Source organism: Eumetopias jubatus, unplaced genomic scaffold (genome assembly GCF_037043125.1).
Source record: "Eumetopias jubatus isolate StellerSeaLion01/CBP00866 unplaced genomic scaffold, mEumJub1_p1.0 scaffold_6, whole genome shotgun sequence".
In the NCBI taxonomy this organism is placed as follows: domain Eukaryota; kingdom Metazoa; phylum Chordata; class Mammalia; order Carnivora; family Otariidae; genus Eumetopias; species Eumetopias jubatus.
This window is the reverse complement of record NW_028274812.1, coordinates 74,041,779-74,066,807: the sequence shown is the minus strand read 5'-3', so window position 1 is coordinate 74,066,807 and position 25,029 is coordinate 74,041,779. Positions and strand designations below refer to the sequence as shown.

The following is a 25,029-nucleotide window of genomic DNA, read 5'->3' as shown; positions in this document are numbered from 1 at the left end:
GCACCTGGGTGGCTCAGTCATTAAGCGTCTGCCTTCGGCTCAGGTCATGATCCCAGGGTCCTGCGATTGAGCCCCGCATTGGGCTCCCTGCTCCGCAGGAAGCCTGCTTCTCCCTCTCCCACTCCCCCTGCTTGTGTTCCCTCTCTCGCTGTGTCTCTCTCTGTCAAATAAATAAAATCTTAAAAAAAAAAAAGAACAGTGGCTTGTATATAATATTCCCTATTTATAAGCATTAGCCATTATGTTTAGTAGTAATAATGACTTTCGTTAGTATTATAACTAGTGTTGCATTTAATCTAAATCATAAGTTAATAAGGCCAAATATTATTTCTGAATGGGAAAAGTGCTAATGTGTATTTTTCAATATTGCATTTTGTTAACTGTATTTTGTAACTGAATAGTCTAGAGGCAAATACTGTAACATACAAATGACCAATCCCTTCTCTAGGAATTTGTCATGAATAAACTAGATTTGAGGTAAGAAGGAAAAGTCACTGGAAGATACAGACAGAAAGGACACAGCAGAGAAATGAATGGAAATAAAACAGCATATCAGAGATTTCAGAAACATCGAGGCCAATTAAGTTTATAAAAATCTACGAATAAAACCACATTGAGAAGGTGGTTCTCATATGACAAATCTCAGATAATATGCAGGCTCTTCCATATTGTTTTGGAAAACAATGAGGGTATTAATTTGCTGTGTTCCAACCTTTTTGGGAGGAAGATGTTGTACATTCAAGGTACTATTTCTATTATTATATTCCCTAACTTTATAACTTGAAAATGTTATTTGCATAAATAGAAGTTTTTAAAATTGAGGTAAAGTAAATAAAAGTCAATATAAAAGATCTGAATGATAGATTTTGGAGATATTTTTCATTCTTTGTTGGAAAATTTAGCTGCAAATTTAAGTATGATCCAACCTATAGGACTTTCTCCTCTACTATGTTGGATTTCAAGAACTTTGCAAACAACGAGTAAACTGGACAAAATATATGAAACAACTATTTACAGACATTGGACAATTGGCAGCACAAAACTGTGATTCCTAAGAAAAGATAAACAAGTGGGGTGAGCCCTACAGTTACTTGAAGGTACATAAATTCAGGATTGTTAAGCAGGGAGGGGGAGATCAGGACAGTCTCACTGTGTTAAGGTGACAGAGATAAGAGTTCAGAAAGGCTGAGCTGATTAGAAGTTGCAGGGCAGTAACAGAGGAAACACTTAACGTAGAAATACAGCTCTAAAGATCTACACGGAGTCTCCCTGAGTCTTTGCGGAATACTAAGCCATATTTGTATAGTTTGAGCAACTGGAAAGCTATAGGCTAGAAAATTCACAGGCTTCACACAAGAAAGAGAGACTCTGGAGTTCTAACCAGCTTGAGTGGGAAAAAAAATCCTCATTGTTTAGTAGGGTCATTCAGTAGAAACCTCAGAAAGGCCGAGCCTTAGTACTAGTGTCAAGCTGTACTAGGAAAGGCTACTCAAGACTTCCCTTAACAAAGCATAAGAAAAGCCTTGGAAGGATCAAGCTAGCAAGGTCAATTATCTGCCAGAACAAAACTCAACACTTTTTATAGGGAAAAAAAACAAAATCCAGACACTCAACAATATAAAAATCTACAATATCCAACATCCAATAAAAAAATCACAAGGAGAAGCACTATTCAATAGAAGGAGACCCAGAAATGCACAAACATTGGGATCAGGAGAATATACTAATGTTAAGGACTTGGGGGGAAAAAAAACATGAGAAAAGATACAAAAGAGATTTAAAAAAACTGCAAAATGAACTTCTAGATTGAAAGAAAAAAAAGATTCAGTGAATTAACAGAAGATCAAAGGAAAGAAGAAAAACAATCAGTAAACTTGAAGACACAGCAGTAAAAACAAGTGCACAGAGAAGAAAAAAGCTTTAAAAAATGAAAGAGTCTTTAGTGACCTACGGGACAAAAAACCATCTAACACAATTGTGATTAGGGTCAGAAGGCAGGGGATGAGAGAAATAATATTTGAAGAATTAGTGAGTGGACAAAACATATTTTTCATTTTGATGGAAACTACAAATCCACAGATCAATGCTCAACCACCTCCAAGCGGGATAAATACAAGAAAAGTCACACCAAGATACACCATCATCAAACTGCCACAATACCAGGCGAAAAATCTTAGACACAGATTTCTGTGTAGGGGGTCAGCATCCCCAACTCCCATGTTGTGCAGGGGTCAACTGTATTTGAAAGTTGCTAAGACAGCAGATCTTAAAAGTTCTTATCTCAAAGAAAAAATGTTTTTCTTGGTACTGGTTATAGATGTTAACTAGACTTGTGGTGATTTCACAGTGTATTAAAGCAGTATGTTGTACACCTGAAAATAATATGTTATATATCACTTATACTTCAATATAAAAATTTTTTTAAATTCATTTTAAATAAGAAGTTAAAAAATACCCTCAAATCTACAAAGAATACAAAAAACTGGGAATGATAAATATGTGGATAAATGTTTTTACATGAATATACATTTTTTATATTCCTTAAAAATTTTTTAGACTATTAAAAGCAATATTAATTATAATAATAATAGTAACAATAAGACATCCCAGGGTTTTAAGATATATAGAAGAAAAATGTATGACAAAATAGCAAAAAGGTTGGGGGAGTTTACTGTTTTTAAGACTCATATAAAGTGGTATAATGTTATTTGAAAATAGACTGTATTCAATAAGATAAAGATGCATGTTATGAATCATAGAGAAACTTAGAAAAAAAATACAACAAAGAGGTACAACTAACAAGCCCAAAGAAGGGATAAAATGGAATGTTATAAATACTCAATCCAGTAGACTGCAGGACGAAATCAACACAACCACCAAATGGCCAAAGAGTAAAAAACCATACCAATGAATATATTTTTATAAAGGTAGAAACATTTCAATTAAAAGTCAGAGATTGTTAGATTAGACAAAAAAAGGAAAATCCAGCTATATGCTAACTATGAGAAAATCATTTTAAATATAAAAACAAGGACATGTTAAAAGTCAAAGGTAGAAAAAGAAATACCTACTGAGCTATGCTTTAGAGACATTGGTCCTGGCTCCATAGATTCCTCTAGCCCTTTTCCTGTCTTCCTAATTGGTCCACTGCCCACTCCCAACAAATGAGGCAGCAGTGCACTTTCAATCATTTCTTAGCAGCTCAGACTGTAACATAGGCAGTTCACTCTACCTGATCAAGGCTCTTTCAAAGATATGGTTTTACTTTTATTTTTCTATCAATGTCTTTATTAATAGTTATATTATCTAGTATTGTACATTTTTAAACCAATGAAATTACCTGCCAATTCTTCATGTTTCGATTCATTCTCATGTTTATCTTCACTTAGTTCTATATTAGCTTGATTACTGAAAGAAAATTTACTTAATTAATTAATTTATTTAAAAGATTTTATTTATTTATTTGACAGAGAGAGACACAGCGAGAGAGGGAACACAAGCAGGGGGAGTGGGAGAGGGAGAAGCAGGCTTCCCGCGGAGCAGGGAGCCCGATGCGGGGCTCGATCCCAGCACCCTGGGATCATGACATGAGCTGAAGGCAGACGCTTAACAACTGAGCCACCCAGGTGCCCCCAAATTTACTTAATTTAGTATTAAACGTTAATAATACATTTCCATGGATTCTTTCACATATATTTTTTAAAAATCTCTAGCATTATACTTTTCTTCTCAAGTACTCTTATTTTAACAAAAACTAAAAATCTGGGAGTTATAAAGGAAATGTTTTGAAAATAAAGGATCCTCATAGCCTAATTGAAGCTATCAAATTAATACAAAGAAAAAAATGCCATAACTTTATACACAAATACACACAATTTTATACATAAGTGTGTGCATTTACATGTCTCAGGGCCCAGATATCCTTTCTACACTAAAGATTAGGAATTGACCACATGAGACCCAATGAAGTCTACATGGAGGCCAGAATAAAATGTCAGGTTCAGCATTTATCTGTTAATAAGCAATATAATCATGACATAGAGGCTGAATAGGAACCTTAAACCAATAAAATCTCAGAAAAGTAACAAAGGAGCTTAAGCAAATTTTAATTATATTGGGTTAGTTCATATACTGCTTTCTTTCAAACCAAGGAATCCACCCTTTTTTCAGTCTATCAACCCTGTCTTTAGTGAGATTATCAGCAAATCCAAGAAGCTATAACTATAATAATAACAGCAGCAACAATATTCTATACACAATGTTATTTAGCACTCTGACTCGCCTGTCCTAAAGCAGAAATATGACTAGTTAAGAATACTGTTAAGAAATAAAAAGGGGCACCTGGGTGGCCCTGTCGTTAAGTGTCTGCCTTCAGCTCGGGTCATGATCCCAGGCTCCCGGGATCAAGCCCCGCATCAGGCTCCCTGCTCAGTGGGAAACATGCTTCTCCCTCTCCCACTCCCCCTGCTTGTGTTCCCTCTCTCGCTGAGTCTCTCTCTGTCAAATAAATAAATAAAATCTTTAAAAAAAAAAGAAATAAAGAAAGTTAAGAAATATTACAAAGGGGCCAAAACTTGTAGCCAACTTGTGTATACTTAATCTGTGTTGCTACTACTGGGAGAGGCAATCACCAAGGGCCCTGAGTGTCCCTGCATGTTCTTGTGGGTACACCAAGAATACAAAGCACAAACCTCTCTTTCCTAGGTTATTTCCCAAGATTGTGTTTGCAGAGTGCAACCCTGAGAGATGAGGCAGTATCTCCTTCCAGAAAAGAAGCAGGCTTATTTCCTCTTACTATAAAAGCAATGGATTCCCCAAGCTCAGTGCTCGTCTCCTATAAAGCAACCCACTGCCCATGCAGATAGCCATCATGGACCCCCCATGTTGCCTCCACATGCTTTGTGGAGCATGGGGGAACTGAGGTAAATAAACATGAAACTCAGATATGGCTTTTATTGTGAGAAATAAAGTCCTTTGTTTCTGACCCAGGAATCTTGTGTCTATTGTCAGCATCCATAAAACGGGCAGGGTAACTTGTTAGCTTACAAACAGGGTAAAAATCTCAAACCCTACAAAATTCATGAAAGTCACTGTACTGCTTTATCCATGGTCTGTAAGAAACCAAGCATTCTAAGGAGGCCAGGTACTCTAATAACAAGAGGTAATGATTCTCCTCACCCTTAATTTAATTATAGTTTGGTGTTCTTAAAATCTTGAAGTTGTAATCTGGCTTCCATTTATAATTTTTTTTTTTTTAAGATTTTATTTGAGAGAGAGAAAGAAAGGGAGAGATCACAAGTAGGCAGACAGGTAGGCAAAGGGAGAGGGAGAAGCAGACTCCCCACTGAACAGGGAGCCCGATGTGGGACTCAATCCCAGGACGCTGGGTCATGACCGGAGCTGAAGGCAGCTGCTTAATGACTGAGCCACCCAGGTGCCTCTCCATTTATAATTTTAAAAGGTCAAAGGTCTACTGTACTTACAGAAGGCCAGCTCAGTCAACTAGTAGGGTTTTCAGGATAAACAAGGTTTCCTGATAATCATCAGGGTCAACCATATACAAAGGGAGGACGGAGACAAAACCTGTCTTGACTCCCTGGTTCACCCTTTTATTTTTTTCTCTGAGTTTATGACAGCTACCTGAACTCTCTTATTTACTTCATCTGTGGAAAATCACTTAAGAAGCTACTTTCCTAGTAAGGTCTTTTTGCAGTGCACCATTAGTCTCAGTAGCATCACACGCATGACATTTCAGATACCTGGATGCAGAGTGGGCTCTTAAACACAAATCAACATATTCCATTCATATATTAGGGAAGCCAGGATCAAACAATGAACATAGAAAAGAGATAAAAATAAGGGATGCTTGGGTGGCTCAGTCGTTAAGCGTCTGCCTTCGGCTCAGGTCATGATCCCAGGGTCCTGGGATGGAGCCCTGCATCGGGCTCCCTGCTCCACAGGAAGCCTGCTTCTCCCTCTCCCACTCCCCCTGCTTGTGTACCTGCTTTCACTATCTCTCTCTGTCAAATAAATAAATTAAAAAAATAGAGAGAGAAAAATATAGAAATCATTTAATGATTAGTTGATATTGTACATACATTACCTATGTAAAGCTTTAAATTGTGTGGAGTCATTAGAATCCAGTTCCTTATTTAATCTTGAATAATCAATGGAAGATGTTAAGCCTTCCTCAAGCCTGGCAAAAAATTGCTCTTTTTCTTCTTGTTCTTCTAATGTGTCCAATTCCAATCCAAGAACACTATGATTGAGTTCAGAAACTACTATCTCTAAATGAAAAGGACAAATATACCTTATTAATAGGCAGAATTTTGAATTTTGATAAAATTTGAATGATGCATTTATTGATATTAGTAAAATTTAAAAAATTTAAAACATACTTTACTTAATCTCTCACCCACTACATATAGACTCCTATTCATAATCAGTATGTAAGGTTATAAGGCTTCCCTCAAGATCTAATTCTAAACCTTCTAGGAAGGTATTAAGAATGTCTACATGCTTCAGTAAAGGAGGGTCCTAGATACAGGTTAGTTCTTATAAAAATTTTAATTAAATTAATAGTATAATTATAGTATTTAATTAAGCACAGTAATTAATATGTCAACTCGTATCCCTCACGTTTCTTACCATTTGTTTCTAAGCTGTCAATACTTAAGATAGAGGTTCCACTGCTCTGAAGAAACTGAATCCTTTCAGCAGACTCTGCTTCTATTTCCATAATAGGCTGAGAAGGCCTCTTTGCTTTCAGATAGCTTACATTTGTTCCAAGCAGTCCTAGGGATGGGATTTAAGATATAGCTGGATATTTATGTTCAGAAAACTGTTCTGACCACTATGTATTAACCAGTAAAACTGTTATACTTTTTTTTCCCGTTATGCTAATTTTGTAGACAGAAGCTACAAAATAAATCTGGTCTATTAAATAAGAATCCATCAGACCTAAAATTCACAAAAGAAAAATTGTAACACTATTTATCTGCATTGTATCTTAATAAATAATCTCAAAAGTTTACATGAGACAAAATTTTAAAAATTACTTTGAAGCACAATTATTTAATACAGTATACCATGCCACTTTAAAGAGTATCCTCTGCCTTATGTGAAGGAAGAATAGGTGAACTAGAAAAGGGAGACAACTCCAGGCAGGACGGAGACAAGGTACAAAGGGTCAGCAATGGGAGGGCAGGCAACACTGGAGGATACAAAAGGCCAGTGAGGTTGAATCTAGAGAGTGAGGGTGAGTCCGGGTGGAAATGAGCCCAGAGCAGGAGTCAATGGTCAGACCAGGCCAGTACTCATAGCCATGGATAGCATTTTTCTCTTTATGCCAAAAACACTAGAAAACACTGAAAAAGCTATACAAAATTCAAAATTTGTCATAATAGCATATATTTGTTATAAAAAAGTGAAAAACAGAGAAGTCAAATAATTACATTGTGTATATATTAAGATTAGAAGAATATCACTTTTGCTTAGAAGGAAGTCTTATTAAGAAGTCAAAAATTCTGGAAATAAGACAAAACCAGAGAGGGAGACAAACCATAAGAGACTCTTAATCTCAGGAAACAAACTGCGGGTTGCTGGAGTGGAGGGGGGTGGGAGGGATGGGGTGGCTGGGTGATGGACACTGGGGAGGGTGTGTGCTATGGTGAGCGCTGTGAATTGTGTAAGACTGATGAATCACAGACCTGTACCCCTGAAACAAATAATACATTATATGTTAATAAAAAAAAAAGTCACAAATTCTGAACTGGAGGGTTCAGAGAAATAAGTCAATCAGAGAAAGATAATCATATGCTTTCACTCATATGTGGAATATAAGAAATAGTGCAGAGGATCATAGGGACAGGGAGGGAAAACTGAATGGGAAGAAATCAGAGAGGGAGACAAACCATGAGAGACTCTGGACTCTGGGAAACAAACTGAGGGCTGTGGAAAGGGAGCTGGGTGGGGGGATGGGGTAACCAGGTGATGGGCGTTAAGGAGGGCACGTGTGGTGATAAGCAATGGGTGTTATACACAACTAATGAATCGTTGAACACTACACCAAAAACTAATGACGTAATATATGTTGGCTAATTTAATTTAAATTTAAAAAAAAGAAAAAAAAAGTCAAGTTCTGACTTCAGTTTCCTAATTAGTATCCTCCTGGAAAGGATTCCAATCTATTTTTTTATGGCTTTGTGTGAATAATGGTTTTATAGATCAAATAATAACTTAACTTCCATGGTTGCAGAAAATCAAGAGACGTTATCTATAGACACTTCAAATGAAAAAGTGCATGCCATGGTTGGGGTGCTGTTGTGGTGCCTATGTGGGTCTCACCTTGGCTCTGAAGCTGGACCCAGGGATGTGACCCATACTAACTGAGCTCACAAAAGACTAATGACCAAAACCCAGATCCAATTTAGTTATTCATAATGAAGAGTATGACCAGTAGAAGGATTTGATTGTTTCATCCTCTAGGCAGAACATTTCATCCTTATGGCAATTGAAAGAGAAAATTATAAGGTTGAAGTAGCTCAATGTTGATGTTTAATGATGTCTAAGATTGGGGCGCCTGGGTGGCTCAGTCGTTAAGCGTCTGCCTTTGGCTCAGGTCATCATCCCAGGGTCCTGGGATTGAGCCCCATGTCCGGCTCCCTGCTCAGTGGGAAGCCTGCTTCTTCCTCTCCCACTCCCCCTGCTTGTGTTCCCTCACTCGCTGTCTCTCTCTCTCTCTCAAAAAATAAATAAAATCTTTAAAAAAACAAATGATGTCTAAGATTGGTAATGCATTCCTCTCCTCAAGAGGGTGTTTACTTCCCCCTCAGAAGCTTCTACATTCTTGATGGCAGGAATCCTATCTTGTCTGTATACTAGTGCCTAGTATGCCCAACACAACATGAACTCAGCAATATTTGTGATTGAACCAGGGACCAGAATATGTCCTTGAATGGAGAAACCCTCTCCTCAGTATTTAAATGGATGTCGTCAAAGTTTGCTTCTTAAATATCCTTCTTTGAATCTTTTACTAATCAAATCCATTCTGATTGATAAATTCTTTCTTAAAAATTAATACCTTTGGTCAGGTTACATTCAAGTGTTGGTCCAGGACCTAGTCTTTCCCTTTGGGATGAGTATGCACATTCTATCTGATTCATTACTTTCTAGAAAGAGACTTTAATGCTAATTAAGCCTCAAATCTTTGTGAACAATTCCAATGGTATTTCATCATGTAATATTCTTTTCAAGCACCAACAGGGAAAAGATTCTAAAAAAGAATTCTTTGCATGCAAACTTTAGCACTGTTATGTGGTTGGGGGATTTATGAAAAAATGCACTGCATTTTTCAATAAGGCACTTCCTTATTTATAGTTTTAAGAACAGAAAAACGACTATCAAATTTACTCTAACATTCATTTATTAAATACATTTATTATTTATTTACTGTTGGGGTCAGGCGATACAAACAAAAAGAAGTGTTTCCCGCCCTCACAAAACTCCCAACCTCAGGCGTAACCCTACAGGTAATGAATGTCAGCACAATGTGTAAGTGCTATTGTGGTGTTTTGAAATCAAAACAAAGAAGAAAATAATTATGCTGAAAAGGGAGCTGGAAGAGTTAGGAAAGAAAGATGAGAAAAGGCAGTCTAGTGGTGAGAAAGCATGAGCTAATGCCCAGAGGCACAGAGTCAATGATGTTTCCAGGAGACAGGGAATAACTAAGTATAGCTGGGGCACGGGAAGCTAGAAAGGAGGGTCCTCTTCAGATGATGCAGAGCCTTAGCAGGCACATTAAGGAATTTGGGCTTAATTTCATGGGGAAAAACAAAAGCTATGGGGCAAATTTCCCCCCTAGGATAGAACAATCCTCTAAGTTTATAAAATGCTGCTTAATGATCCATAAATAGTACAAACCTAGGTTAAGAGAAGTAGTCTAGGGTTCCTTATGGATACGGCAGTATCATATACAGCAGTTATACCAAAGCAAATACTCCAGAGAGTACTTTTCCATTTGTGAAGAAGTGACTAAGAACAGTTTGGGGAAAGGTATACACATATGTCAGGCAAGATCATTAATGAGTTCTTTACCATTAAGGCAATAAATTACTTTTTTTACTACTGTTATTAAGAGATTGTGATACCAAAAATCTAAAGATTTGTTAAAATATTCCCAATGTAATGGCATTAATACATTGTCAGAATATTTTATTAAATCACCTAAGTCAATTTACCATTATACATGACAATGTAGAAATATACATGTATTATTCATCATCTTAATTTGAGTAAATATAAAATTATCCCAATGTAATATAACCTGATAATGCAGAAACATCATAGATTCTCAATTACATAATAAATACATAATGAAGTGAATATGAAAATTCAAGGTTCAAAAAGTCACGCTACTAGTATTATTTTCTTTATATATGTATAGTCCAATAACAAAATCCCAGAATTAAAAAAGTCTTGACTGACCCCTTGTGGTCAAATAATTTGGAATAAAAAAATCAGCAGTATTTACCACCATCTTCAAAATCATCTTCAGTTATCCACCATGGCACTGCATCTTTCTTTTTCACTTCTCTTTTAGGTTGTCTAGGTGTTTTGTTTGAATTCTCAAAAGAATCATCTGAAAGCTAAATCAGATACAAGCTACTGAATTAAAACTCGAGAATCCCACATTCATCACTAAAAATGTTTCTTTTAGTTCTTTCACAGTTCAGCTATCATGTACATAAACAATATTCTCAGCAACAACATGTAAATTTGTCCTTTTAAACATACGTGGCTAAAATAACTTAAAAATCAAGCATACATTTCTGAACATCAATTTCATGTCTAGAGTTAAATAAGTAAGCTAACCAGGGAGAAAACATCAACGATAACAACAAAGAAATAAAGAAAACTTATCAAGAAACTCGATCAAGAAGGGGAAGAAAAGAATTATGCTATCCTCTTCTAGACATTCTCTAGGGTCTAAGAATAAATAATGACTGAGCAAAGTTACCCATCACTCTCAAAGAGCACAAAATTCTAGATGAACTGAATTTCAGGTGTTTACCAGAAAAATTAGCATTTTGTCACAATGATTAATAAACTTTAATAAACTTTTATTTGTCTTTTTCTACTCTTCAGGTCCAAATTTCAGTACAATCCTAAATCCCCTAGTCTAATCCTAACTGACCCACCGCCACCACTCTCAGTCAGTAACTTGGCCTCTCTCTTCACAGAGAACATAAAGACCTTCAGTCAAAAGCCACCCTCCTTTCCCTTACTCCACCATCACACTCACCTGTAAAGACACTGCTTTCCTCTCTCAGAAAAGAAATTCTTTCCTCCACACCAAGGAGAACTTGAAGAGGGGTCAATCACTTCCTACCTTTCTAGGTTCTTACTTCCTTGGTCATCCCATGTCATCTCTGTATCTGCACTTCCTCCTCTTTCTCCCCTCCCTCCTTCCCTCAGGTTATAAACCAGCTCATCTCTGTAACCTCAGGCCATAGCACAACTGTGAAACGGAAGAATGAACATTCAGTTCTACTTCACCTTTTTTTAAAAAAGCAAAGCAGGGAGCACCTGGGTGGCTCAGTCGCTGAGTGTCTGCCTTCGGCTCAGGTCATGATCCCAGGTTCCTGGGATGGAGCCCCCCCGCCCCCACATCGGGCTCCCTGCTCAGCGGGAAGCCTGCTTCTCCCTCTGCCACTCCCCCTGCTTGTGTTCCCTCTCTCACTGTGCCTCTGTCAAATAAATAAATAAAATCTTTTAAAAAAAGCAAAGCAAAACAAAACAAACAAGATCCTTATTCCTACCTCCCCTTTATTCTACCTATTACTTTTTCTGTGTATTTCTTGAGTTTACTGCTCAACCCTTTAAAATCTGGTTCCCTTCCCAAAGAGCTCTCCTCCAGGTTCCAAGTCTCCTAAATGCCAGAAATAAAGGACCTCTGCCAGTCATCTTCCCTGATCACATCATGGAATTTGATACCGGTGACTGACTCTTCCTGAAACTCTGTATCTTTGATTTCACAGCATCACTTCCTCCAAGTTATACTTCAGTTCTGTGACCTTTCCCACCTGTTTATTTTAATAAGTCTTGGTTCTTTTGCCCATTTCTTTACACTAGACTTCCCCAGGACTCTGTGCTTGTCCTTTTTATCTTCACTCTGCACACTTTTCCTGGAGAAGAAACCAACATTTATTCCATGCCTGCTATATGTCAGGATATATAACCAGGTTCTCAATCTTTAAGCAATTCAATCAAGATTTATTGAGGGGGAAACAAGCTCAGGGAGGTTAAGCAACTTGCCCCACTTGCTACTGTTAGTGTTACACACCTGGGATTCAGACCGAGGTCTGAGAACACCTGTCCACTTTCCACTATACTGCGTGGTCCCCGAACTGGGACAATGTCACCCAGGATGCCCTTTTAAACCTCCAAGATGACAATGCACAAATTTCCACCTGCCAACGAAACAACTCTATCTTAGTGACTTAAAATAAAGTCAATTTTAAAATGTTCAAAAAGAAATCATTGTCTTTCCTGACAATTAGGCAGGAAGAGGGGAAGTGGGAAGGAAAAGTATTCTTTATCTGAATTTTAGTTCCATCACTTTCCACTCAGTCTCTAAACTTGATCATCACCTTGAAATGTTCCATTTCTCTCTCCTCCCTATATCTCACTGTTCACCAAATTCTGACAATCTGCCTCAAACTCAGTCTATTCCTCTTAAGCCCCATGGACAGATAAGAATGTGGAAGGAATATAGGTTTTGGGGGCCAGACAGATCTGAGTTCAAATTTTAACTTCAAAATATACTAGTTGTTGCTTAGGGAAAATTATCCTCTCTTTTCAGCTTGTTCATCTGTTAAAAAATAGTCATAGTACCACTGACCTTGCAAGCTTGTGACAAAGATCAGAAAAGAATACATAGTAGGTAGTCTCACTTTTGATAATCTTCCACACTGCTTTCCAGATTCCTATCATTAAAAACAAAAGACAAAAGCTGGTCCCCAGCGAATAACCGTACTCTGGTGAGCATATGGAGAAACTGGAATCCTAATATACTAATACACAGCTGGTGGGAATGTAAAATGGCACAGCTACTTTAGAAACAGCCTGGCCATTCCTCAAAAGGTTAAACATCGAGTCACCATATGACCGACGATTTCCACTACTATGTATACACACAACAGAAATGAAAACATACATCCACACAAAAACTTGTACATGACTTTTAATTGCAGCTTATTTATAAATGCCAAAAAGTGGAAAGACCTCAATGTTCATCAACTGATGTGTGGATAAACAAACAAAATGTGGTAAACCCATACAATGGAATGTTATTCAGCTATAAAAAGCAATGAAGTACTGATAGATGCCACCAAATGGATGAACCTTGTTTCAACCTATGTTGAATGGAAGAAACCAGTCACAAAAGACCACATATTGTATGATTCCATGTCTATGAAATGTCTATAACAAGCATATATTCAGAGACAGGAAGTGGATTAGTGGTGCCAAAGGCTGGAGAAGGGGGTAATTGCTAATGGGTACAGGTTTTCTTTTGAAGATGATAAAAGTGTTCTAAAAGTGATTGTGGTATTGGTTGCATTGCTGTGAACAAACTAAAAAACACTGAATTGTACACTTCACTTTTTTTTTTTTTTTAAGTAGGCTCCATGCTGGGCCTTCCCCCTCACCGCCAACATGGGGCTTGAACTCACAAACCTGAGCTCAAGACCTTAACTGAGATCAAAAGTCAGACACTTAACCAACTGAGCCACCCAGGCACCCCTGAATTATACACTTTAAATGGGTGAATTGTATGGTATATGATAACTCAATAAAGCTTTGGAAGAAAAAAAAAAGCTGGTCCCACCAATCTCCTTATAAACAGAGATATGTAAGCCATATCACTGAACAAACTATTTGAACAGTAATTTAGCAAAATGACTAAAGAAGTTAGCATGACTCTAAAATCATGGTTTTCATTATTTAAAAAAAACCGAGATGCTGCCTTATCCAAATCTCTAGCATAAGATAAAAGCTTTTACCAGTTGAGCCTGAATATGAGAGAAAGAGTGGGAGGGAGGGAGGGTGTTGAAAGGGAAGTAAACGAGGGGCAGAAGAGAAAAAAAAACTGGCCTGTACTGCTTTTCATCTTTTACAGTGAAAATACTTCCTATAATTTTCAAAATGTACCCATATTTAAAATTTAAAAAATCAGTTTTCAAACGGGAAGTGAGATTCTTATCCTGAGTGTCTATTACATTCAATCATTAGATGCTTTATTTTTTTATTTATTTTAAGATTTTATTTATTTATTTGACAGAGAGAGAGACAGTGAAAGAGGGAACACAGGCAGGGGGAGTGGGAGAGGGAGAAGCAGGCTTCCTGCTGAGCAGGGAGCCCGATGCGGGTCTCGATCCCAGGATCCTGGGATCATGACCTGAGCCGAAGGCAGACGCTTAACAACTGAGCCACCCAGGCAGCCCTAGATGCTTTTTAAAATCCTTACAACAATCCTACAAAGTAGGCATTACTTTTTCCTGTTGATGAAACTGAGGTTTTCTACTACACCCTACATCTAAATCCCCTTTATGAACAAGAATGTTAGTATAATCGCTTAAAATGTGACTCCTGAATGCTCTACAAGGCCTATTTATATAAATACATAGGATATAGTGCAACCCTCTCATTTATTCATTCAGCCAGTACTTACTAAGCATCTATTCGGTACAGCAGGTATAGCAGTGAACATAGAGCTGTCACATCACGAATCACACATTCTTACAAAGGGAGGCAGAAAACAGACCTACACAAGGAAAATAATGAATAGTGCCAAGTGCTACACAGAGAATTAAATATATGGTACACAAAGAAGCCAGTTGCTGTTAACTTTTTTACTGCATTAACAGAAACAAAACCTCTCTGTGGTAGTGATAAATTTAGGAGAACAGAATTACTGGCAGAAGGAACAGCTCGTGCACAGCTCCTTACGTGAAATGAGCCTGGCATGTCTGAGGGAGAAAAAAGGCCACTGTAGCGTAAGTAGATAAGGAGGAAAAGAGGTACAGAGTGAGGAAGACATGAGTAAAATCATCTAGGGCTTTGTAAACCATGGGAAGAAGTTTGGAGTTTATTCCGTTGGGGATGGGAAGCTAATGGAGTGTTTTACAAAGAAGAGGAACAATCTGATTCATGTTACAGATCACAATGGCTGCAGTGTGGTGAAGGAATGGGCGGACGGTATATGGGAACTGCTACAGGAGCCCAGGAGAGAAGACGGTGTCCTGGACTAGGATGGCAGCAGTGAACAGAAGAGACCTAGGAAGAGGAAAGACACATTCTGGAGGAAGAGCTGACAGAGCTTGGTGACGGACTTGTGAAAATGAATACCGGGGAAACCCCATTCTTTAAAACACAATTGGGAGGTCGGAAGGGGGAGCTCTCACAACCTATCAATTTGTCATCAACTGCAGACTCCAACAAAGAAGTGTATCTTGCATTTTCCAACAGGAAGAAGCCTACTTTACTACCCCAGCAGGAGGAAGAAAGGTTTATCTTCACGCCCAGCCACAGCTCTGCCAATGAGAAACCATCAACATCCTGAACTCTTGCTTTCCTCCAATAGACTTTCATTCAAAGGAGCCCCTCCCAACTTCCTCCTTTTCTCCATAAAATAATGTTCCTCTCCTTTGATCTCAGGTCTTGCCTAGGGTTTTGCCATAGCTTGCATGTCCTGAACTGCAACTTTTTTGCCATTCCCAAATAAATGGTAAGATAACTGGCTGTTTTATCCTTGAGGTCGACATTACTTAGTGATGAGCAGTGGGATCCAGGGAAGACTCCAACAACTCTGAGGCTGGGGAGCAAACAGGTGTCTGTACCCACTGAGCCCAATGAGTTCACTGCTTTCTCCCTGAGCCTGGAGTTTGAAGGTAAGTCTCTCCTGAATCCAAGCTCTGCTCTCTTTGCGTTTTGAGCTCTCTTTCTGGCTTTATTCAGAATCTGTTTACAAGCTTTATTCTTTCTATTTTTGTGAAGGCTTTGTCCCTTCTGATGAGTACTCATGTGTTTTTCTGAACTTCTAGTATTGACTAACAGGATCCCAATCCTCAAACTCTCAGGACAGCCCTCCTCCTGGGACCCTGACAGGCTGTCTGTTTAAAAACTCCGATCCTTCCTCACGCACGTTGCTAACGAAACAGACCAACCTAGCTAAATTTAGAATTTCAATGACCACCATGGGGGAACTTTTGATCTCCTCACACTTACTTTTCTCAAAACCAAATTAGAAGACCATACCTCTAAAATTAAACAAACTGAATGGAATGCCCGTTTTAATTGGTACCTGGAGGCTTCCCAACAAATTCAGGACTCCAAAATTGCCTCTCTGCAAAATACCATTTCTAAATTAACTTAGGCTACTTACTGAACAACTGCGAGAAGGCAGAAGGGCTTCTGAGTCCCCGCTCCCTTCCAGTATCCTTGGTCTTGGGACATGCAGCAGCCGGCTTGTGCTCGGGCCTTTTCTTTGCTGCCATCTCCCTACATCCCTGCAGCGCCGTCCCCAGCCCCTCTCTACCCTACCCTTTCGCTTCCTCAGTCTAATCTTCTGACTGTCCCTTCTTCTCTGAACCCCTCCCCGCGCTCTCTTCCTCTGAACCTATCAGAACCGTCCCTTTATTAAGCCCTCTAAGGATCCAACTGCTAAACTCCTACCTTCTTATGTTCCCTGGACTAAAGCTGAACTACAGGCTACAGTCAAAAACGTTCCCAAAGTTACTGAGGATCCTCACAGATTTGTCAAGGAATTTAACACAGTTACTCAAACTTATCGACTAGGTTTCTCAGATTTATATTAATTAGTTCACACGCTTGTTGGTGAGGGCTAGGCCTAACACTGGATGAAACTAGTCTGACAGAAAAGTCCTGAAAGAGATTCAGAAAAACAGATCTCTGACTTTTGGCACAATGACAAAAGCTGTTCCTAAGCCTGATGATTGGAACATCATTCAGACTTGCACACACAAAAACCTGATGCATCTGTTTATGATTATTACAACTGACTTCAGATTATTTTTAAGGAAAACTGGTCTTCCTTTAGATGTCAAATCCACGCAGGTAGCCTTTAATTCTGTATTCATTAACCAGCTAAACCAGATCTTTCCCTCAAGTTAAAAGGACCAGGATGCAATGGGAAAAACTACATCTGCCCCAGATTTAGTTAATTTAGCAAACCAGCTGGCCCACACCCTAGATGAGTCGACTAACAGTAACACCACTAAAATCCTTAAGTTTCATCTCCAACAAATGCAGGCCCCTAAACAAACCCCAAACCCTCCTGATCTCTGCCATTATTGCAAAAAACCAGGACACTGGAAAAAGGACTGTTACAAACTTAAGCGCTCCAGATGCCGTTCGGTCCTCTAAGCAATCTTTCCTATGTTTTCCTAATCCCCAGTGACTGGGCTCTGAGGAACTACAGGGGTTTGTCCCAATTCTTTCTCTCAGTCGGTTTACAGAAGCAGCCCTCCAGACTGGGAATGAATTTGTCTGTCCTCATCACCACTGGAGCTACACTCTCGGTGCACAACGCCACCACTACAAAGCAGCCCCTGCTTCAGAGGAGCAAAACTGAGCAAATAGTGAGGGTTCCCATCTCTAAATCAATTCCCTTTTGTTTAGGCCCTTCAAGAGACAGTCACCCTTTTTCCCTAATTCTCTCACCCAACTCACTTATTGGGCTGAGATTTCTTAGAAAAAATATCATGCTGGAATTTCTTTTTTCAAAAAGGGGGAAGTAATTCCTAGAATTTGATAGAAGCAACCAAAATAGCAACCAAGTGATCCTTCAGCATCTTTTACTTGCTCGTCTCTGACAGCACTGGAGCTAATTCTAAGGACACTAACCATTTGTCCCTATTGGATCAGTTACCATCTTCCTTATGGATAAAATCCTCAACTGATTTTGGCAGAATACATAAAGCACTTCCTACTAAGATTCAAATAGATCCCTCAAAACATCTCCCCAGAATGAATCAATACCCTATAAAGAAAGAAGCCCTTCAAGGCATCAAGTCCATAATAGAAGATGATAAGGCTCAGTCAGGGGCGCATTATCACTTGCACTAGTCCTTGTAACACCCTTATTTCACCTGTAAGAAAACCCAGTGGCTGAGGATGGAAGTTTGTCCAGGACTTCCCGGCAATAAATAACGTTATCCTTTGGCACACTGCTGTTTCTAACCACAACATGCTACTAGCATCTATTCCTACTGAATGCAAGTTTTTCACTGTAACTGATCTTTGTGGTGCATTCCTTAGTATTCCAGCTGATAAGGCTAGCCAATAACTTTCTGCCTTAACTTGGGAAAGAAAACAAAACATTTGAAAGTAATGCCTCGGGGTTTTACTAAGAGTCTTACTTCTTCCAAACCTTCAAAGCTGACTCAGATGATATAAAGTTTTCTGGAGGCCCTACCTGGCTTGTTACAATACGTAGATGACTTGCTTCTCTCCTCCCTTTCCCAAGCCTCTTCACAGGAGGACAGCATGTAGCTGTTAAAACTTTTAGCCTTAAAGGGACATAAAGTTTCCAAGGAAAAAACTGCAGTTTGTTCAAACTGAGGTTCGATATTTAAGGCACCTGATCTTGGAATGGGGGTTTGTTTGTTCATTCATTCACTCATTCATTCATTCATTCATACATTTATTTATTTTTTAAGTACACTCCATGCCTAGCATGGAGCCCAATGCGGGGCTTGTACTTACAACCCCAAGATCAAGACCTGAGCCAAGATCAAGAGTTGCTCAACCAACTAAGCCACCCAGGTGCCCCAGAACAGGGGTTCATTTAGACATAGTTAGGCTTTGTGGTATCCTGAACTTCCCCAAACCTAAAACTAAGTGCCAATTACAAGGTTTTCTTAGGGTAGGGGACTACTGTCAAAAATTGGACTCCAAACTTCTCTCTTATCGCCTAACCCCTATATGTTTTACCTAAACACAACAAGCCTGACCCTATTATTTGGGAAGATCGGAATGACATAGCCTTTGGGGCCTTAAAGAAAATCTTAACAAAGCTTCCTTCCCTTGGACATCCTAATTATTAGCTTCCCATTATCCTTTTTGTATATGAGAGGAAGGCTATGCCCTTGGAGAACTCATCCAAATATCAGGAAACTTATCGACCCACAGGATATTATAGTCAACAACTGTACCCTGTGGCCCAAGGATAGCCCCCCTGCCTCAGAGCCATTCCTGCCACTGCCCTTTTGGGCAGTGAAGGCCCAAAGTGAAGGCCACTGAAGAAATAATCATGGGGGGCGCCTGGGTGGCTCAGTTGGTTAAGCGACTGCCTTCGGCTCAGGTCATGATCCTGGAGTCCCAGGATCGAGTCCCACATCGGGCTCCCTGCTGAGCAGGGAGCCTGCTTCTCCCTCTGAACCTCTTCCTTCTCATGCTCTCTATCTCTCATTCTCTCTCTCTCAAATAAATAAATAAAATCTTTAAAAAAAAAAAAAAGAAATAATCATGGGATCCCCTTGAACCATCCTTGTGCCCCATGCAGCAGAAGCTCCTCCGAATTCCCATCACACTCAACACCTGTTGGCCAGTCATCTTACCTCCTATGAAATCCTCCTGTTAGCTTCTCCTCATATAACTCTTCCTCACTGTAATAACCCTGACCCTGCTATTCTCTCTTTCACCACTCTGATAAACCCCTCACCACTGCTTGATGCTGACAGATCACCTTTTGCCTGCCCATGACAATTTACAGATAACTCTAACCAATGGAGATTTGTCATAGCTTACTGATGGGTCTTACTTAAAGGACAAAAATGGTACTGTCTTGGGTATGCTACTGCAAATTCCTTTTGAAATCATCCAGGCAGAACTTGTGCCTTTGGCTACTTTGACCCAACAGGCTGAATTATATGCTCGTGCTCGGGCTTGTACCTTTGCCAAGGGTAAAACTGCAAACATCTATACTGACAGTCAGTATGCCCTTTGGTCAGCTCATGACTTTGGAATGTTATGGAAACAGCAAGGTTTCCTTACTTCTAATGGGAATAAAATTACAAATGGCTCTTATGTCCAAAATTCATTAGATGTCAAACTTTGCCAACTGCCCTAGCTATTATTAAGACCCCTGTGCATTCCAGATTTGACTCCCTGGAGGCCAAAGGAAACTACCTTGTTGATGTTTCCACTAAAAACACTGCTCTTAAAGGAACCGATAACCAAACCTCTGTCATGGTCCAAAGGAATGTTGCCTCAAATGACAATCTAGAAAAACTGACAAGAGATGTCCAACAATTGGCCCCAGAGAGGGAAAAACAATATTGGAAATCAAATAATTGTTGGTTTGATTAAAAAGAACTCTAGCTTGAGAGAAATAACAATCTAGTCCTGCCAGAGTCTCGAAAATCTCATTACTAACCACTGCACATGCATTAATTATGGCTCTACCGATAAGATGATAGCTTTAATGAATCAATTCCGGTAGAGAAATATTAAGAAGCCCACAAAAGTGCCTATTTTGCTTGCCCCACCTGTCCAAAATACAATTCGGGAAACTCATCACACCACACCCTGGCATTTTAAATTGCCCAAGGGATCATTCAAAGTTTGGCAAATGGATTTTATTCCACTCCCCCTGTCTTGTGGATCTATGTTTTGGTCATGGTTTCTTTTCTCACTGATCTGAAGCTTTCCCTTGCAGATAGGGTATGGCCTTTTCTGTAGCTAAAATCCTAATAGAAAAGATTACTCCTACCTGAGGAAGCCCTCTCGAGCTTCCCAGTGATCAGGGAATGGTCAAGTTCATCAATAAGGTCTATGCTGTTTGGCCGGTTCCACAGCACTATCACTGTGCTTACCACCTTCAATCCTCAGGGCTAGTAACACTAACAGCACCATTAAGACTCAATTGGCAAAATTTGTGGAGACCCTTCAAGGAGTCCCGCTAGTATATGTGCTGCTGAAGTGAGCACACGATTGGGTCCTTCTAAATCTGAGATCCACCACCCCCTTTGTAACTCATTAACTCTCACATGCTTTGAGACAGTCACAGGGCACCTGATGCACCTGGCTCCTGCCTCGTCTAATCCACTGCTGATAAAAGGAGATCTACTCGGATATTGTAAAGGCCTCATTGCTTCTGTTGAAACTAACCATGCTTTAGTAGGACTATCTTCACGGCACACTCCCGGGAGACAAAGGCCGTAAGCATCGCATCTTGCAACCCAGAGATTTTGTCTACTACAAAAGACACCTCAAAAAGTTCTCTCTTCAGTCTTGTTGGAGGGGCCCTACCAGGTACTGTTTACCAACCCCTGTGCCACCAAATTTCAAGAAACACACTCCTGGATTCACACGTCACATCTAAAGACCTGCACACCAACTGGTGACCTGAAAGTGGTTTCCAGGAATTAAAGCAGGCATCTGATAAAGATCACTTTCCCAAAATGACTGGACCAGGCTTATTTTTTGTCTCTCTTCCATGACAGATAATGCTCTTACCCGCATTTCCCAATTGCTGCAAAAGGGGGAACCTCTCTGTTTGTGGGATTTGTCACCAGAAACCTCAATCTGTCCAGAGCAACAGGGATCCCTTAGTTCACCCTACAAGTAATTTTGCTGGAAGTCCAATTGCTGCTGCATGCCTAAACTGTTGCCCAGCTGTTTATAAAGTTAGAGTATTAAATCCACATATACTTGTTTCCTGCCTCAATTCCACCCAAATCTAGGTGGGAGAAATGAGATCTCTTGAATACGTATGTAAAACACATTGTGGAAGAGCCAATGTAAGTTGGACCATTTGTAAGCTGGCTGTCATACCCATATATTTAGAAGACTTTCAATACGTGGTAACATGGTATTTGAGTCTTGGCTGAATAATGCTAATGCCTCTACACCGACAAATGGGTCCATAAATGCCAATACTTATGAGGGAGCCCTATGTGTAGCTCCTGGCTACTCTTCTGCACGTGGAGGTTTTGGTAATGGCCCCTATGCTTGAGCAATTCATTGCCTTGATGGCTGAAGGATAAAAGACAATGTGCTCTTGCTGTGTTCATTGTTCTATTTATGCTTCATAAGGAACTAGCAGCTTCCTACCAGTCTACGTCACTAAACCCTCATGACCATCTTAAATGAGAACTTCCAGGAGGCATACACAACTCCAAGTCTGCCTCCATAGAGAGAGCCTTTCTCCCTTCAGAGTAAGTACTAATAGACACAGAAGTTTTTCCCTAAACTTAGAAGAGCTGGTCAGTTCTATAGCCAAAGCAACACCAGCCCAACAGTGATTATTCAGCTCACTGGCTGAAGTAGCCTTGGACACTCACATAGCTCTGCGTTACTTACCTGCTGAGCAAGGAGGCATCTGCGCGAGAGCAGATACCACCTACTGCACATAGATAAACTCTTCTGGAAAAGTAGAAACTCAATTGCACAAAACTAGGGGACAAGCACCTACTATAACAAATTTCACATGACTCTCAATGATCTTTTGTTCAGTTGGCTTTCTTCAGGCCTAGGACCATGGTTTAGAACCATCATACAATTTAGAATTGTCATGCTTTTAGTTACCTTTTGTATAATAATTTTTAAGTTTTGCACCTGTTACTTGTCAAACTTTTGTAGAAACCATGGACCCAATAAGGTGATGCTAGCCCAACACTTCAAGAATGATCTCCAACACGTATGACCTCAACAAGATATAGACTTTGGAAGGGAAATGCCCGAGAGTTTTCCTTCCTAAGCTTCTTTGTTACTCAAATATGGTCCAAAATGGGTTCTGCTATACACTTTCTCTCTGACGTGGGATCTGACATCCAGGAAAGCTCCTTCCTGGCACTGAGACACAGACGACCCAACTCTTGGTCAGCAATGCTTTTGAGGAACGATTTGGATCAAAAGGGAGAAATGTGAAACTAAATAAAGGAAACTACATTTAAGAATCAAAGAGGAGGCCAGAAGGGGGAGCTCTCATGCCCTATCTACCAACTCATCATCCATTGCAGAACCCAACAGTAAGATAGCGGGACCTTGCATTTTCCAGCAGGGGGGAGAATGAATTTCTCCAAGCCAAGCAACTAGCTCAGCCAATAAGAAAATACCACAACTCCGCCAATGAGAAACTGTGACCACCCCGAACTCTCTTTCCTACCATGGACTTTCATTCAAAGAAGCCCCTCCCAACTTTTCTCCTCATTTACTCTATAAAGTAATGGTTCCTCTCCTTTGGTCTCAGGAGTTGCCTATGCTTTTGCCACAGCCTGCATGTTCTGAATCGCAGTTCCTCTGTCATTCCCAAATAAACACATTTTGCTGGTAAGATAACTGGCTGCTTTATTTTCAAGGTGGCCAAGCTGACTGCATATTAGAAGGGAAAGAGAGAATTGAAAGATGAATTTCTTGTGACACAAATTTACAATGTAGCTTTTAAAAGATAAACATACCTCTTTCATGAACTTTTCAAACTCTTCATCCAGCTCTTCTTTGGAATAGTGAGCCATAATCAAGAATTTTCACTTCCCAAAGTATTTATAACATTGGAAACACTAAATGACAAGAAATAAACATGCTTTGAGGAAATTCATATCACGTTGTAAGAGCATCCAGACTTAAACCTCAGACATTTCTCTTATGATTTAGTATATATGTACAATTATTGACCAATAACCTTGACAAAAGATTCCGAATTCATGAATTAAGCCGCTTTGGAAAAGCACCTTTCACAGTCTGCACTGTACTTAGGGTCCAGAATTACATTTTCATTATTAACATCCAATTGTTGAAGGGTAGCCTCCACGATATTTCCTACACCTACTGGGCGTATTTAATATCCCTGAAACAAATCAGGAATCTTTCAAAAATTATAAATTAGCAAGTCCAAAAGGCCATTTTTTTTGCAAAGCATGGGACAGAGTTTGTGCTGCCCTATCATTCGGTTGGTTATCAGTACATATTAATAGTTTGCAAAATAGACTGTTTCCGGACACAGACAAACTGCAATTCACTAAGATTAAAAATCTACCTAAAATACAAGTTAATGGAGTATACAAATCAGAACGAATTATGTTCCTTTTGGAGGGAAAGCCAACAAAACTATTCGTAAGTGACTTGTAACGCAAAGCTCTCCCACCCCTCTATTGAACCCAAACAACTTCAGATCTGTTCCAGCTTCTGGATATACCTCCTTGAGGCTGCTCAAACCGCAGCTTCACTTTCCAGAGGCGGTGGAGGTGGGGCCGTGTGTGTGGAGACCCCGCCCGGACAATATTTTTCCCAACCTGAGAATAACACCTCCCCGCCTCTTCAGCATTTCTGATCAGTTCAGGGTGTGTGCAGTTATGGTCTTAGCCCCCAAGATCTTGGTCGGAGACGGATCCCATCAAAAGGGCTCGGCTTGGCGGGGTACGGGCTCAAGGAAGCGCGGGTTCCAGAGTGGCGGAAGGACAAAGACGCACTTGAACGGAGTGTGGGCGGAGGCGGGAGTGACTGGGAAAGTAAAGCCCTGAAGAGCGGGTCTGAGGACAGTCTCGGTCAGGGTCCACCGAGTGGGAAGCCTCACCTACCTCAGCCTCCGAATTCCGCGCTATCCCGAAGGTCTGCGGGGGCCCAAGAGTTACCAGGGTAACATACTCCAGCCGCCTGGCTCCCAAGTCACCTGACCCGGACTGGTCACGTGGCTTGTGGACGCCCCACCCCGCCCCCCGCAACGGGACCGTGGTTAGTGTCTTTTTTCCTGTACAAGAAGGTGACGATTGATGCGGCTCAGAATAATTTGGAGGGTAAGAGCCGTCGCTGCTGCACCAGGAGAGACTCCACAGCTTTCTCTGCGCTCCTTGGAAAAGTGGATTGAGCGAGCGGCTCTCGAGAGCCGGGACACAGGCATGCTGGGTGTTGTAGGCCCAGCCCGTGGCTTCCTGGGAAATGTAGTTTAGCTTCCTTAATCCTTGTATTTCCTCACGTCTTGTCTTTTCTCTTCCTAACTTTCCCCAC

General features: G+C 40.0%; 1 protein-coding gene across 2 annotated transcripts in view; it reads right to left on the bottom strand.

Moving 5' to 3' along the window:
• Positions 1 to 24,689, bottom strand: part of CEP162 (centrosomal protein 162) — a 98,944-nt gene extending 74,255 nt beyond the window's left edge. Inside the window, exons 1-6 of one of the 2 annotated variants that reach the window (XM_028108126.2) lie at positions 24,603 to 24,689; positions 23,484 to 23,585; positions 10,532 to 10,646; positions 6,649 to 6,795; positions 6,104 to 6,287; positions 3,341 to 3,408 (exon numbers count right to left, since the gene is read on the bottom strand). In XM_028108126.2, the coding sequence (XP_027963927.1) occupies positions 3,341 to 3,408; positions 6,104 to 6,287; positions 6,649 to 6,795; positions 10,532 to 10,646; positions 23,484 to 23,540 (571 nt within the window). In that variant the 5' untranslated portion in view covers positions 23,541 to 23,585; positions 24,603 to 24,689. Of the gene's footprint in view, positions 1 to 3,340; positions 3,409 to 6,103; positions 6,288 to 6,648; positions 6,796 to 9,921; positions 10,008 to 10,531; positions 10,647 to 23,483; positions 23,586 to 24,602 lie in introns of those variants that run through there. The other variant, XM_088023920.1, reaches the window with a different exon arrangement.
• Positions 24,690 to 25,029: the final 340 nt, after the last annotated feature.